General features: G+C 36.6%; 1 protein-coding gene across 1 annotated transcript in view; it reads right to left on the bottom strand.

Moving 5' to 3' along the window:
- Positions 1 to 951: 951 nt before the first annotated feature.
- HIBADH (3-hydroxyisobutyrate dehydrogenase) overlaps positions 952 to 15,464 on the bottom strand; it is a 77,687-nt gene continuing 63,174 nt past the window's right edge. Inside the window, exons 4-7 of the mRNA XM_010285268.1 lie at positions 12,662 to 12,795; positions 12,009 to 12,085; positions 4,843 to 4,999; positions 952 to 1,940 (exon numbers count right to left, since the gene is read on the bottom strand). Of these exons, the coding sequence (XP_010283570.1) occupies positions 1,782 to 1,940; positions 4,843 to 4,999; positions 12,009 to 12,085; positions 12,662 to 12,795 (527 nt within the window). The 3' untranslated portion in view covers positions 952 to 1,781. The remainder of the gene's footprint in view (positions 1,941 to 4,842; positions 5,000 to 12,008; positions 12,086 to 12,661; positions 12,796 to 15,464) is intronic.

Genomic DNA, 15,464 nt, shown 5'->3' on the forward strand with positions numbered 1-15,464 from the left:
TTACCACATCCATAAAATTTCCAAATGAACAAGGATCCTACTGGCAAAAACATCTTTCATGACTGGACCCCAAATTCATTATGAGACTAGATCCATCCTTTGTATTATGTGAGGCAGGAGTCCCATTGGAAAAAATGTTATAGTATGTGATCTTGTTATCAAATGTTGAACCACATATCTTGCAAATATAGTTCCATGTTTCTGCATTTTCTAGCACTTGACTCGTTGACTTTGCAATTTTAATAGCTTTTACTGCAGGTTGTTTGGTGTCTAATTTCTGAATGAATGCAATCCTGTAGAAACAGTAGTTTTATCAAAAGAGACACCATTTTTTTTAACGTAAGATTGCTCCCAGTAGTTCTACACTCATACACAACATTAACGAGCCCCAAATCCCTGAATAACCTAGAATGTAAAACAGTTTTCAAAGAAAACTGAGAGAACAGATCACAGTACTGTTTAATGACTTTTGTATGATGTTACTAATGTATTAAAATATAATGTCCAAGCTCTCAGAATCTCAGAAGATTATTCAGACCTGAGTTAATTCAAGCACACAATTTTGTTACACAAATGTGCATACATAAAAGGATCCGTCATACAACTAAAACAGGAATATAAATGCATAATTGACCATAAAGCCTAGAGCCTGCAAGTAAGTCTGAATGTGAGTATTCTAGTGAAATCAACATCAGTATTCATAATCATAAAGCCAAGTGTGTAGCTGTACTTTTGCAAGACCAAGGAGATCGTGAATGGTTAAGGTAATACATATGCAAATATATTACCATCTGCATTTCACAACAACTGCTCTTGCAAAGTTTGGTTTTGCAAGATATTCTGTAGAAAACCAAGAAAATTAAAAAATAAGACCACTTAGTACCAGTTTTTAGTTAACTGTGTGCGTACAAGAGTGCATCAAACCAAAAAGCAAATAATCATACAGCAAGTATTTACCAGTATAGATTTTTATTTCTTTTCAAAATAATGGGTTTGTTTAGATTTAAAATACTTCAGTAATTACCTAAAACAAATGTACACTTTCTTAGAATTTCTGATAAGTGCTGTTTTTGAGTTCTGAAAATGTGTGACAGAATATAAAATTGGGTTAGCAAAATACAATAACGGAGATTTACAAGAGGGACACACATTATATGTTATTTTAACTAAGTCTATCAGGTGAACATGCTGTAACAGCTCTCCACTTAGAAATGTGTGCCTATAAACTTAATCTGTAACCTGAATCCCAGGAAAAATTCACTACTGATCAACACAAGGCTAGTAGGTCCAAGGGAAAAAAAAGTCCATCTCAAGCTGTGTTTCTTCATCAAACAAAACTTCCCTTTTTCCATAAAGTATTAATTTGTAATTTTAATAGATCACTATATATCATAAAATCACTGTATAACATTCTCTTACTATTGAACAGTCACCTAAGTTTGTAGCCATAATGTAAGTTATTTTATATGCAAACAGTTAAGTGTTTCATAAAAAAAATATTTATTTATTGCATCTAGTGAAAAAAAAAAACAACAAACTTTGATGGTTCTTAAAAAGAAAGAAATCCCTGTGTGGCTAATTGCCAAACAATTCCCTCCTCCGGCTTGCTTTTTCAAGAATTATCAAAAAACCCTGGAGTTCGTTGTGATCTAGACAACCAAAGATGATTATTCTGTATGGGATCAGGATGCACAGTATTTGATTAAACCCACATACTTCTCAAATGAGTTGTAAGGATAAAAAAATGTGGTTTGTTGTTATGTCCATTTCCAAAGGACAGCTCACAAGGTTTCCTCCTCCCGTAAAAACTGGAACACAGATGAGAAGTCTTTCAGGGCATAGCCTTTTGCACACATCATCCTGTAGATCTGATGTGCCTGGGATCCCAAAGGAACCGGTGTCTTTGTGTTGGTGGCAGAAATCTGCGCCAAGCCAAGATCCTGTGGGGAGGAAGAAGAGGGAGGAAGAGGGCAGAGAGGAAGAACAGAGGGAAAGAAAAAGAGAAAAATTCAGGGGAGAAACAAGGATATAAATAGTCATGTACATATTATAGGTTATTTGGCTTCCATTGTGAAGAGAACTCTACTGCCAACAAATACAATACTCCAGCCTTAAAATTTCAGTCCTGGAAGAAGGGAACTTGTTTAGTTTTAATTTTTAAAACAGTAACTCAGTGTTATTCAACAGAAAATCACCAAATTTTGCAAGGCATGAAACCTCCTTCCAGACAAGAGGAATGTTAAGATTCTAGATCACTACCTGGTAGCAAGACTCAGAATCTTTTTCCCCATTTTGTTATGTCATCTCCAAAAATAAAATTTCCCTGGCTATTCACTTAAGCATTTCACATAGATTCTAATGACATAATTTTCTTGTTTGGGCAAGATGACATCTTTCCTTCTAAAACCAGGTTAAAAATCAAGCAGGAGGGATCTAAATAACAACAAAATTGAAGCCACTTAGCTTACATACATTTACTGTAATGTGACCAGTTAATAGTGAAACGAGAGGCATAGCCCACTTTGTGATTATGAATGGTTTGCAGTCTAACTGGAAGGATGTATTAAAGAATTCCTTAGGGGACTGTCCTATGTCTGCTACAACTCGAAGTTTTCTTTAATGACTGAAGATAAAGGGATACAGAGAATAATCCTACCACACTTTTAAACACTAAATTTGGGGGGAAAAAAAAAAGGAGGGGAGGTTGCAAAGAGGATGAATTTGAAACCTGTCCTCCAAGAGTCCTTGGTCAACTACAGCTATAATCTGAAATAAATAGGACAGAACTCAAAAGCAAGTATCAGGTACTATGAGTAACCATTGTTAGCTAGAAATAGTCAGCTGCACGCATGCAGGACAGAAATGCCACACCAGGCTGGAGGATGTCTTGAATTCTAAGCTGAAGCAGACATGAAACAAACCAAAGAAGGAAAAGTTAACAAGGGCCTAGATATATAAACAGATCTCTTGCCTAAGTACAAAAGTAATGCCTGAACTCAAGGTTGCCTTTATAAGGTCTTGCTAGAGAAATCAATTTTGCAGTCCACATTTCAAGAAAGTTGCAAAAAACACTACCAAGTGTTACTAGGAAGTGCCTGGATTTTCTGTCCAGTCAGGACTACAGTGCTTTATAGAATTTGCTGTGTTTTTGACTTTTTTTAAATAAGAAGTCTTTGATACAGAAGAACTGAGAGACTGTAGTACTGCTGAGAGCACCTTTGGCTTCTCAGGAATGACTTACAAGACAGGTCTTTACTTTCTGTGTGTCTGGATTTGAATTAGCACAAGGAAATTCAAGATCTTACTCTACTCTCTAAATGTCACTTCAATCTGTAAATCGGCTCTATAAAGGTCATTCTGATACAAATCAGAATTATAGTTACTCTTCCTATTACCCTTGAATGACTTCAAGATCTAGGAAAGTGGGAAAAACATACATATTAGATGTCACATGATCCAAAATACTCTTCTTCTGCATCAAGGCAGTTCATTTCTTCCTGTCTAGCAATTCTGTTGAAAGATTGATGACCTGACAAATCTAGGAACAGTTACTTTAACCTCACTTACTACATGGAATAAGATATTCCATGACATATTCCTAGCCTCTTCTAAACCCTCTCTGTGAAATCTGTTGCCATATTATCCATTTTATTCAACAAAGCTTAAATAATGTCATGAAATAGTAGAATGGCAAAATCATCTAATTCGAAACTAGTGAAGGTGCTTGGTTTTGGTAGTGGTGATTGCAATCTATTTCTCTCTGAAGGGGCATTCACAGAAGCAACCCTTGAAAATTCTGGATAGACTGCCAGCACAAATACAATTTCATAAAGCAGACCTATTCACTTTAATAATGAAACTGTGGCTCCAAGACGGTTGAAACATCAGACAACTTCTCAATAATTAAATGGACAAGGAGTCCTGATTCCAAAGTGAAGGAAGGTTGTTTTGGTTTTTTAAATTCCATTCTATGAATTACAGCTTTGAAGGAAAAAAATACAAAATGTAAGTAAAGCTTATATTTAGCTTCAGGTTGTAAAGTATTTTGCACCTTTTCTCTTGAGGCTGGAGATTCCTCGAGTGAAATAGTACAAAACAGCTCTGAAAGAAATTTGCCCTTTGATGACCTTTTTGGAAAAGTAAAAATCAGAGCATAGTTTATGGCTCCTCTCATACTCTTTTGGAACTGACAACATCTTCCAGATGTCTCACTGTACCAACTATTCTAACCACTTTTTCTCAGCTTGGAATAGGGAAACAGCTTCTCTCTCAGAATCTGCTTCCAATGCTTACTTTGGAAATACCTGGTTCCTTACATTCATTTTGCAGTTGACGTAAATGAAACTGCCACTCAAAATAAAGCTCAAAGGCTGTCTTGACATGAGTCAAGAATAGTATGATATAAATCCAGCTCTTCTCAGGATTCAAAGAAGACATTTAGTTAACAACTGTGCTGTGAATGAAAGATGGATTTCTCCAAATAGCTTTCTTAAACTTAGGCTCCTAAATTCTAGACCAGTCATGCAAGAGGCACCTAAATGGCTTGCTGAATGCTTGCCACACACACAAGTCCATCAGGACTCCTGGATTAAGGCAGAACTCAAAATGACAGTGCATATAATCTCCTTGAGTGGCTCATCAGTATGAGTGGCTAGAAAGAGGCTGGAGGCTAAGGAAAAGCCCCCTACACAACTCATTAATTCAGAGCTACAGTAAGAGGTTGGGTTCCCCCCAGTTCATGCACGCATATTTCCCTGTAATCATAAATTTCCACTGAGAAGAACGTTTGCAGAAGCCCAGAGAGAAGCAACTGTGCATACTTCACATGCAAGCGTTATGTACCTTAGCCATAAGTGTTGTTCCAAAGCCACCTTGATAATTATTAGCAGATGGTACTCCTTCCATCACTCCAGGAACAGGGTTGTACGTGTCGCTTGACCAACAGCGACCTGAGCTCATATTTAGGATTTTGGCCAGCAGCTTTGGGTCAAGGCCTAATCTGTCAAAGGTCAAGGAAGAGAAGTGTTAATGTCAAAATGCACAAGACATGGGTGACTTGTTTTATATCTTAGAAACCTACCATCATTTCTCTCCCTTTATTATAAGTCATGAAAAATGACAGAGTATTGATATTGGGGGAAGGGATGCTGTACCTTAAATTAAAGAGCATCAATCCACCATTTAAGCAGTAGGTTTTCAGAGCTTTCCTCCTTTTGCACTAAGCAAATCCCCTTCAACTAGCAATTTTGAAAGTGCAAGCAAAATAAAGGTTCTGTGAGAACAGTAGTTCCCTCATATTTCAATTACTAAAAGGCATTCTCTGTTCTGACTACTACTAGGTCACATACTTGTTCCTCATATCAAAATGATATTCTCTAAAGCTGAACAAGGCAAAAAATTCACAAGCAAGTGTGGCAGCATGAAAGTACTTGTGCGATGTGTTTATACATGAACGCTAGTGCTTTTTGATGTAAGCAAGATAATTGAAATGATCCTGTTTAATAACGTGAACAAAAATGCTACAATTCTCAAAAATATTACTATTGTATATATCGGTACATTCTTTGCTTTGCTATTATTAAATCTTCACTATATACTCTTGCTTATGAAGTAAGGCTGCCTCTCACTGTGACCTATATTATCTGTTCGCAAACATCTATTATAGTTCTGGGTCAACTATTGATAAGGTTACTGATTGTGATAAAGCAAAGCTTGTCCAAGTAGAAACGGCATTTGCTCTATCATGGAGCTGATAGCATAAACTGCTGCTCAATGTAGACCCTGAAAGTTCTTCAATATTACAGGAAATTAACCCTCTTACGAATTCACATTTATGCTGATATTAAGTTGCACGGGTAATTTTATACCAATTGCATTTATACCAATGACAAGCAGCAGCAGTTTATTTGGCCTTGTGTTCAGTTACGCTCATGACAAAAAAGAAAAGCAAGAGAGTTATCTCCAGTAACAATCCAAGATGAGAAAAGGACATTTTAAAACGGATATATCACAGCCTTCTATAAAGGTTTTTTATAGGAGTCAGCACTCTTTACCTTAGTTCTTATGCCACAGACTTTTTGCAGATCTCCATAGCCATGGCGATCCTAACACTGCTCCCAGGTGCTGTAGCACTCAAGGTTTTAATTTGTAGATGAGAAAAGCTCATTACCAATGGAACGGTTGCTAAAATTTATGTCTGTTTATTCCAGTAGGCATTTAGGATTTGAAAAACTACAATTAAGACAGTGGGCCCTACAGCATGGTTCCTATGGCAAAGCAAGATCACTTTCTGTATCGCAAAGGTAGCTTTTTAGCATTACTGCTGTGCAGTTTGATTTATAACTTGATGCAGCAGCCCCTGGAATTCAATGGAAAGTCTCCTGCTGGCCTGAATGGGATCAGGCTTTATTCTCCTCCCTATTTTTTTCCAACTCTCTGACTCAATTGAATGCTTTCAACATCCATTTATCTAAAAAAAAAAAGAAAAGTATTTTCCAGCACCAGTATGTTTTCACAGTATTTTAACTGTACCTTTATCTTGTCTAGTGCACTGAAGTCTTCATCAAGAACCACTCTGAATAACTGCTTTAACTGTTGTCATTAAAAAAACCCCCGCATTGGGAGCAGACACCGCCTGAGCTTTCAAATGCTCAGAGGTTGCTTTTTTGGCCAAAACAAACCCCTTGGCTTGTTTGTTTCCTTATCATTGTTACATCCAGATCAGTATTTTTAGCAACGTAGTGCCTGCTTGTGCCATATCTAGCTGCCTGCAGAGGCCCGTAATTATAGCTGCGAGTATACCGCAAGACAGAGAGCTTATTATTTCAAAATGCTCATAACCCTCCTGAAAAATGCTGTTCTTATGGTGTTCCAACTACCTCTCCTTGAAAACATACTCCAAAAGATATATGTGTATTACACAGATATGTAAATATTGTCTGCAGTAGATCTGGCACATTTTTGCTCCAGAAAAAGAAAAAGGAAGACAGTGTCAGTTTAAATCCCTGCTTCTTCAAACTTCGTTGCTCTTAAACACCATGCAGATTCTCTTCAGGAGACCTGAACCTATTTTTTTTTTTTTTTCTCCTTTGCAGCAAGTGTATCATTAATAAGAGCAAGTTAGAAGTGCTTTGCATTTCATCTTTCTGAGGATTCATCCACTGGTGCATATATAACTGACAGTTAAAATTAGACATATATTAAAATCAGTTATTGAAGAAGTCCTCTGTCTTCCACTGTGCCCAAAGCTTATAATCGTCTGAAACCAGCTAGAATATACAGTAATTGTCATTCAGTGAGAGTCTATCCTAGAAAGTCATGCTTCAGTGGAGAAGACTGAGTTTCCATTTGAAATCAACAAATTAATCCAAGACAGGTATCTGAAAGGGCAAGTTTAATAGGAAGCAGCTACTGGGCTCTCAACCATGATAAAATGTTATTGCCGTTTCCCTGTAAATTGGCTGGGAACATATGATACTCTCTGCATAAGAGCTCCATTGCTGTTCAAGAGATATACTGCTCAAGCTATCAAAATGATGACAGTCTGCCAGTCCCCATAACAACTTGCCATTGGGTGTAGCAAGAGCTTGTGCATGCGCGTGTGAATTTACAATTACCAAAATGTTCTTCTCCCTTATAAGCAGAAAAGAAGTCTGTGTATTAACTGTATTTATAATAGAGCAAAAACAATTGCTTCCCTCAAATCAATGCTTCTTCAATAACATTCCTAATGAACTGAAGAGCAGAAACTCAACAATGGACACACATATAAAAAAAAAAAAAAGTTAAAATAGGATGTCTTTGAGCCACTGCTCAAAACTCAAGTTTTGCTGAGCTTTGATAAAACAACATACTGCATTTTTCACCCATTCCTCCCAGAGTTCAGTCTGGAACAGACAGAAAAATTGAAATAGCACCTCACAAAAAAGATACGTCCTGGTCTAATTTTAAGGTGTAGCAACTGAAGTAGCTGAACAGTTGAGAGTTTCCCACCTCAAGGTGATTGGGATAAATACCATATGAAGTTGCAAATATTCAAGCAGAATCTCAGGACTCGTCTAACACAGCTGAAAATGACTTTTCCATTGATGTTTTAAGGCAAGTGCTTTCAAGTGTCATTACTAACCATCGCCAAGAGCTTGCTATAGCCCCATGCTGAAGACAGCAGAGCCACAGTGCTCTTGCAGGAATTCTTTTTCAAGGCGCTCTTTCTAAAATTTGCAGTAGGGATGTGCCCAGGGCTAATCATCCCTCAGCCTGAAGCACATCCTCTTCTCTACACTGTTGACTCCCTTTTTGCTCGTCTTCCATCTACAGACCAGGGGTGCTAACAGAAACCAGATCTAGAGGCTGAAACTCCATTTAGACTCAGCATCAGAGGGCAAAGTTCTGCCTTTCCACTTTATATATCTAAAAAAGCAAGCAGGCAAAAATCCATATACAGTAAAATTGCTGGGGAAACAGCTGTATTTGCAGCTTTTGACATAAATCTGGGTGCTACCACAGTCCCTCCTTGTAGGGACGACTTTGCTGTTGGAAGTACAAACGTGGTTTTGCAGTGGTTATTGCCATAAAGCCCTTACTGCTCTCCCAGTCCCTTATAGCCAAACCACATTAAGCAACCTTGTCCTATCTTGTGTTACTACACAAGACCTTCCCCGAGTCTGTGCAGGCATGTTCTGAAGGGACTGCAAACTGCCTGAAGGGACTGCAAACTGCCTGACGGGCAGCAACTTCCATCTGACCTAAACACAAACCAGGTATCAGCAATATTTCATTTCTAAGCTTTATTTTGCTAATATTAGACATTGTATCACTGGAACACAGGGCTCCGTAAAAGAAAATTACTGATACTGAGATGATCATCAAAAAGAAAAAGAGAAATAGTCTATGGCTGTGGACAGCATCACTTAATGTTTTTATTTCTTATTTATGAAGTTTACATGTACTTTGTGTATTGGTTTGACACAGTAAGCCACTACAGTATTTTGCAATATGCACATTATCCATAAAACTGATTTTCCTACTAGAAAGCACTATCATGCTAGAAAAAAAAAAACCACAAATGAAAATGTGAATTCATTTCCAGAACGTCTGCCACATCTTCTAACTTTTAGTAGCAACATTCATAAAGCATCAGGAAATTAATGGAAAAAACAAAACAAGCATTTCAGTGGTCAGAACTTAGGATGGATTTTTAAAAAAATTAGTTACGGAATCTAAACCAAATCACTTCCAGTGAGAACGGACCTCTTCATTATTACTAATGAAGATGATTTATTTACTAATGAAGATAATTTACATGAATATGATGTTAGAGTAAAGTAGAAAACCAAGTGTAATATAAATGCAGAAATTAAATAGCAATATTGCCCATTTTTCTGGGAGTTTATTGTGGAATTTTTGCTCACTAATGTCAGTTTTCCTTCCTCCTCACCATATTCTATTTGCTACTTATGTTGAAGTTTGGAAAAATTCTATGATTTAAAATATAAAATAAATAAAATAATAGCAGATGTTGTTTTAAAATCTGAAATGAATAAACCAGTAATTCTCTGTTTCAGAAAATGAAAATTTAGGCTGCATCGTTTATGAAAACGTTAGAGAAGTGGTTTATTAATGAAATTAATATCACACTGTTTTGAAGACTTAAGCTCAGAATATATATTGGTTCCTGGAAGGTGCTGTAATATGACTTTCTAGTTACATCTAGTTCAGTCAGCAACATTTTGAATAATTAATTATCCAAAGTCCCTAAAACTCAAGATTTAAATGATGTAGCAGATATACACAATGTATGACATGAAGATATTTTATAGTCTATCTAGAAGTTAAGAACATCTCTATGATCCACAATTCCTATTATGAATTTTTTAGATTTCCAGTGTCCTTCACCATTATGTCAGAGTCAGACTTTCTTTACCAGATACGCATCAATCTAATAAATCCAGTTCAGCTTTCCTACGTTCTCCAGACTAGGCAGCCATACTATCCTTTGAGTCTTAGACTTGAAAAAAAATTCTAATAGATTTATTAATACAGCAAAACTTCTAATAATTAGAATTACAACTGTTAACTTGGACATTAGAAATTTGAACATACCAAAAGTGGAAAGTTCTTATTCTAGTTATAAGCAGAAGTCATCTTCTCCAGGATTTAAATCACAGAACATTCAAATCAATGCAAGTGTTCTAAATTACTTCATAAGGCTTTAAATTATGGCCTCTGTCTTAAACCTCATGCAATTTTGGACTAAATGAGATTCTGCTCTTTGTATAATTCAGGTTACAATCAGCAGGTTTCTTCTACAATAAGTACAGTTCCTTCTTGACTACATGATTGTAAGAGTAGGAAGGTTTGTATATTGCCACTTTCACACTGCATTTTTGCTTACAAATGCTGAATACAAATGCAGCCAAAATTTGAACTGGAAAAGGATAAAATGAAAAATGAAAATTGTAAACACCTTCAAGCTACAGTGGCTGCAGACATCAAGTCATTCTGCATAGGGCTTACATGCCCAGAATTTCTGTCTTCCAAACCTCTTGATTTTATTTTATATTCAATTTTAACTCTAATCATTCTTACAAATGTAGATAAAAATATAATGAAAAATCAGTTGCATATGCTTTATTAAGTGAACCATGACTTAGAACAGAACCTGATGAAAGCTTTACACTACATTGGATTACAATAGTTGTATACAATACTACTGTTTTTATTACGACTTGATGCAGACATGCTTCAGTATCTTACAGACTCTCAATTTTAAAATGTAAATGGTACAGGATATTGATAAACCAATTAGCACTGATGCAAAGCAAATTCCTCTTTTATCTCAATTACAACATGACAACTTAATAGGTCAAGATAGTCTAACATCTGAGACAAGGGCAATTCAATAAAACAACTGCATCTTGATATGGTAATTAAGAGGAAATGTGAATCCATTACATTGCCTTGTGTATGTGCGCACATGTAGGTGTTCTTTTTTATTTATTTAAGCATTTGATGCCTTCTTGCTGTTTTTATAGTGTATCAAATCCACATGAACACACAGTCTAAAGCCCAGTTGATAAGTATCTACAATATCTGTAGTTTTAGCAGGCCAATTTCAAGGATGCAACTGTGCAGATGAATAATTCATGACGAGCCCTTAAAAGATACACAATTGCAAGATAATCTCTTCAAACAGAGGACTTCTCTGTATATAAACTTGAAAATGATTTAGATCTGGCTAAGAAAATTTATGAAGATTCAAATACTGTGATACTGAACTGCTACTTGCATGCACTCTATTGGAAAACAAAACAAAATCTCAAAGAGGATAGCTAAATAAATAGGTTACAATTGGAAAGGAAAAATAATTTTGTTTTAATATTCTGCCTCTTAAAAGTCAGATGCATCACCTGCTAGAAAAGAAATGGTACTCTTAGCATTGACAAGAGTGTAGTGTAACATACTGCAGCGTTTTGACAAAGCAGGAGTTTTGGCAATTAGGACAAATTGCAGTGGTAAAGTCAAACAGGAAGGTAGATATTCTTTTTTATGTTTTGATCTTAATTTGATATACACACTGTAGTAGAAGTTTTATCTTACAGTGTATTTTGGAACAATTTAACAAAGTAAACAGAGCCAACAAGAGCCATAGCTGTACATTAGCTTAGAATGCAAACAAAAAGTTACCTCTATATTACCTCTGCATGTTTATAATGCAAGACAAACATTATTGTACATTGCACTACAGCAGAACAAATAAACTCTTAATTTCTGGTGCAGAACGCAACAATCTATACAGCCAATGCAAGAGAATATTCCTGTTCTGAAGAGCCCTACTTTAGTTAAGTAATTCCTTTAGCATGTTAATGGCTTTATAAGATAATTTCTGGCGAGAGTTTATCTATGCCATCTAATCATCATTGTCTCAGCAAAAGTCAACCGTAAAACACAAAAACTGTTAACACAGAAAAAAAATGCTTCAATCCAATTAAAAAATCAATCAAACAAACCTAATTCCAAGATTCATAGCTTCAGCAGTTCCAATCATACTGATGGCCAAGAGCATGTTGTTGCAGATCTTTGCAGCCTGAAAAGGAGTTAAACCGTCGATTAGTTTCTGCATTTTCATAGAGCTAACATGTAGGAAGCTTTAACTAGTCTTGGACAGTATGATCAAATATGTTCTGACAGCTCGCTTCTAAAGGTAGCACCAGTAAGTACAGATCTACAATAGTATAAAGTCAATGAAAGCTGCCCTATAGTTCTTTCAGAAATTAGGAAATAGATTAGGAAATACTTTTTTTCTTAGTACAGTAGCTCAGTACGAATGGCCTGTAGGGACTCCTTGTCTTTCAGAACATTCAGTAAATCTAAATTTAGGAGAAACAAAATTAAAACCTGTGTCCTCTAAGAAGCAAAATCTCAACAAGCCGATGTGGAGAAGCACCAGGTCAGATATTTTGGTGGTAAGCTATACAACATGCTGGAGAAGAGTGCCACGAGGTTGTTTTAGAAACACGTTGTTGAAGACAAGTAAACAAGCAAATAAGGACGAAGATATAATGCAATTAGTTCTGGAATAAAAGAGTAGGTACCATTAACAAAAAACAAAGCAACATGAAAAAAAGACTAAGATAACTAGTAACCCCTCAGGAAGCATTACCTGGCCAGTTCCAACTTCTCCACAGTAGACCACATTAGAACCCATGCACGTCAGCAACTCCTTGGCAGCATCAAATTCTTGTTCCACTCCACCAACCATGAAAGTAAGGTTTCCAGCTCGAGCAGCTCCAACACCTGAATCAAGACAACACTGGATTTAAATTTTTATCTATGCTTCGTGATTTTCATGTAATTGAATATCTGAAAGACATAGGCATATAAAACCAACTCTTCTGAATCTCCGCAGTTTATTATATTCGTAATCTCAAGCCAAATTCTACTTGAGAAACTTTGAGTTAATTTCCTACACATAAACTTAACACATATAAAATGATGCAAAGAACTATGTAAAAAAACAATGTAAAAATGACTCAAACACACAAACACACAATTCCCAGTTTTATTCCTGTAAGTCTATCCTGTCTTTACCACAGGTCTGCAGGCACAGACCACAGTTCTTTGATTATACAGTTCCTAAGCACAAAACCAGCAAATTTTTCATGTGATATTTATCACCTCCATGAAATATTCTATTCCTTCAAAGAAGCCTAATTCTAATATGAACTACTTATACACTCTTAATCTCCTCATCCCCAACATTGAACAGGTAGAACTGCTAGGAAAATTTGGCCCAAACTGATGAACACATCAGCTTCCTCACTATTTTTCACTTCAGCAAGAAGCATAGCCACTATAAATTTCCTGTGCTATGCATCCAACTTTGGCCCGTTAGGATGTACAGTTGCAGATGACAACCTACTTTCAAATTAAACTTGCTCAGTTAGGTACAGTGTTCTTACAAACAATGTTCAAGTGAAACAGTTTGTTCTTCCTCCATGTGACAGACCATTCTGTTTCTACAGTAAGTCAGACTGCTCTCCAGCTATGGTTCACAGTTCTTTGTCACCAGTTAGCTACCATAATAAACATTAATAAATGTTTTTATTGAAATAGTAACTGAACTGCCTTCACTGAGCTAGATGTTGCTTAGTGACAAACGAAAATGCACTCTTACAAAGCTTATCAGTTGAAGATAGAGCTTTCTCTTTTTTAAAAAAAAACAACCGAACAAACCCCCCAATCTAATCTCAAATAGCAAAAAAGTTATTCTGTTAGAAATATATGCCACTTAAACAGGACACTTCTGCTTTCCTTGCTCCCCATTAATAAATGAAATTATGCAACAAAAACAATAGAAAGAGAAAAAAAATAAGGCCATAACTAAGCCATCACGGCAACCATGCAGAAAAAGTTCTGATAGCAACCATAGCAGGCTAATCAGAGCTTCTCTCAACTTAAAGCCTTAAGACTATGTAAGTGCTGTACCACAGCTAAAGAATGAAGTGGTCAGTATTGGACCTCCTTTCCAACATCAAGGACAACAACACTGCAGCTCCTCACTCTGAAGAATTTGAAGAATCTTTGTTTGCTTTCCCATAAAAATTTCAATTGATGCAGTCTCTGTGTGTCAATGCCCCTTTCTGTATCTGCTAAGCATTTATCTCCCCCATGCTGTCTTCCAGCCTGCACCATCTTTTGAATTCATTGAATAATTTCAGACAAAATTGACAGATCAAGGGCTCAAAAATAGTAAATACCTGCCAATTATGTGAAAATAGCCAACAGAGGAAAGATCCTCCCACTGACGAAGTGGTTGATCAACCTATATTACAACTTAGAATCACAGAATCAAAGGATTGTTGGGGTTGGAAGGGACCTCTCAAGATCATGTAGTTTGACTCTTCTGCTCAAGCAGGGTCAGCTAGAACAGGTTGTCCAGGACTGTGTCCCACTGGCTTTTGAGTATCTCCAAGGATGGAGACCCCACAGCCTCTCTAGGCAACCTCTTCCAGTGCTTGACTACCCTCACAGTAAAAAAGTGTTTTCTCATGTTTCAGATGGAATTTCATGTGTTTTAATTTGCGCTCATTGCCTCCTGTCCTGTCACTGGGCACTACTGAGAAGAGTCTGGCTCCTCTTCTTCATTCTCTCCCCATCAGGTTTTTATACACATTGGTAAGATCCCCCAGAGCCTTCTCTTTGTGCTAAACAGTCTCAGCTCTCAGTCTCTCCTCAGATGAAAGATGCTCCAGTCCCCTCATCATCTTCATGGCCCTTAGCTGGACTCACTCCACTAAATCTGTATCTTTCTTATACTGGTGAGTCCAGAACTGGAGCATCCAGAAGAATTCAGTCAGACCCACAACTTTTTAAAAAAATCAGTCTATATATGCAACACTGCTGCTCCTAGAACAACTACTGAGGTACTGAAATATCTACGGTGGTAAAGATCTTCCTGCTCAGGTTGAGAGACACCCTATTTGCAGCCAATCCTTAATCTCACTTGAACAACTCCTCCCCAGGCAACTCACAGGAACTGGGCTGAAGTAAAGCCTAGATTTAGAGCTAAAACAAACAGGTCATTGTCATCTTGTTGGCTACCGGTTTACTATGTACATGACCGCAAAGATTGCTACATTAATAAACACAATGATTTTCATTCCATTCCTCTAGCTATTTTTATTCAAACCACATAATGGCCTTTACCACTAATCCTGTGATCTGACCTGCAGCAAATTAAGTAGACAATTTAAGTCAAAGCTTACAAACAAAATCCAGTACTATCCATCATAGGTCAATAGCCTTGTATCTAGATTACAGACTGCTAAATAGCTTCAGAGAGTCATTTATTAGAGCAAAATTAATGCTGACAATAGTTTTCAGCTGGTTAATCTTCTGACAGCTGCACTCTCTCACTTGTTCAAACACTTACATTTCTAGTAGAAAAAATAAATTAGTTAAGT

This window comes from Phaethon lepturus, unplaced genomic scaffold, assembly GCF_000687285.1.
Source record: "Phaethon lepturus isolate BGI_N335 unplaced genomic scaffold, ASM68728v1 scaffold224, whole genome shotgun sequence".
Lineage (NCBI taxonomy): Eukaryota > Metazoa > Chordata > Aves > Phaethontiformes > Phaethontidae > Phaethon > Phaethon lepturus.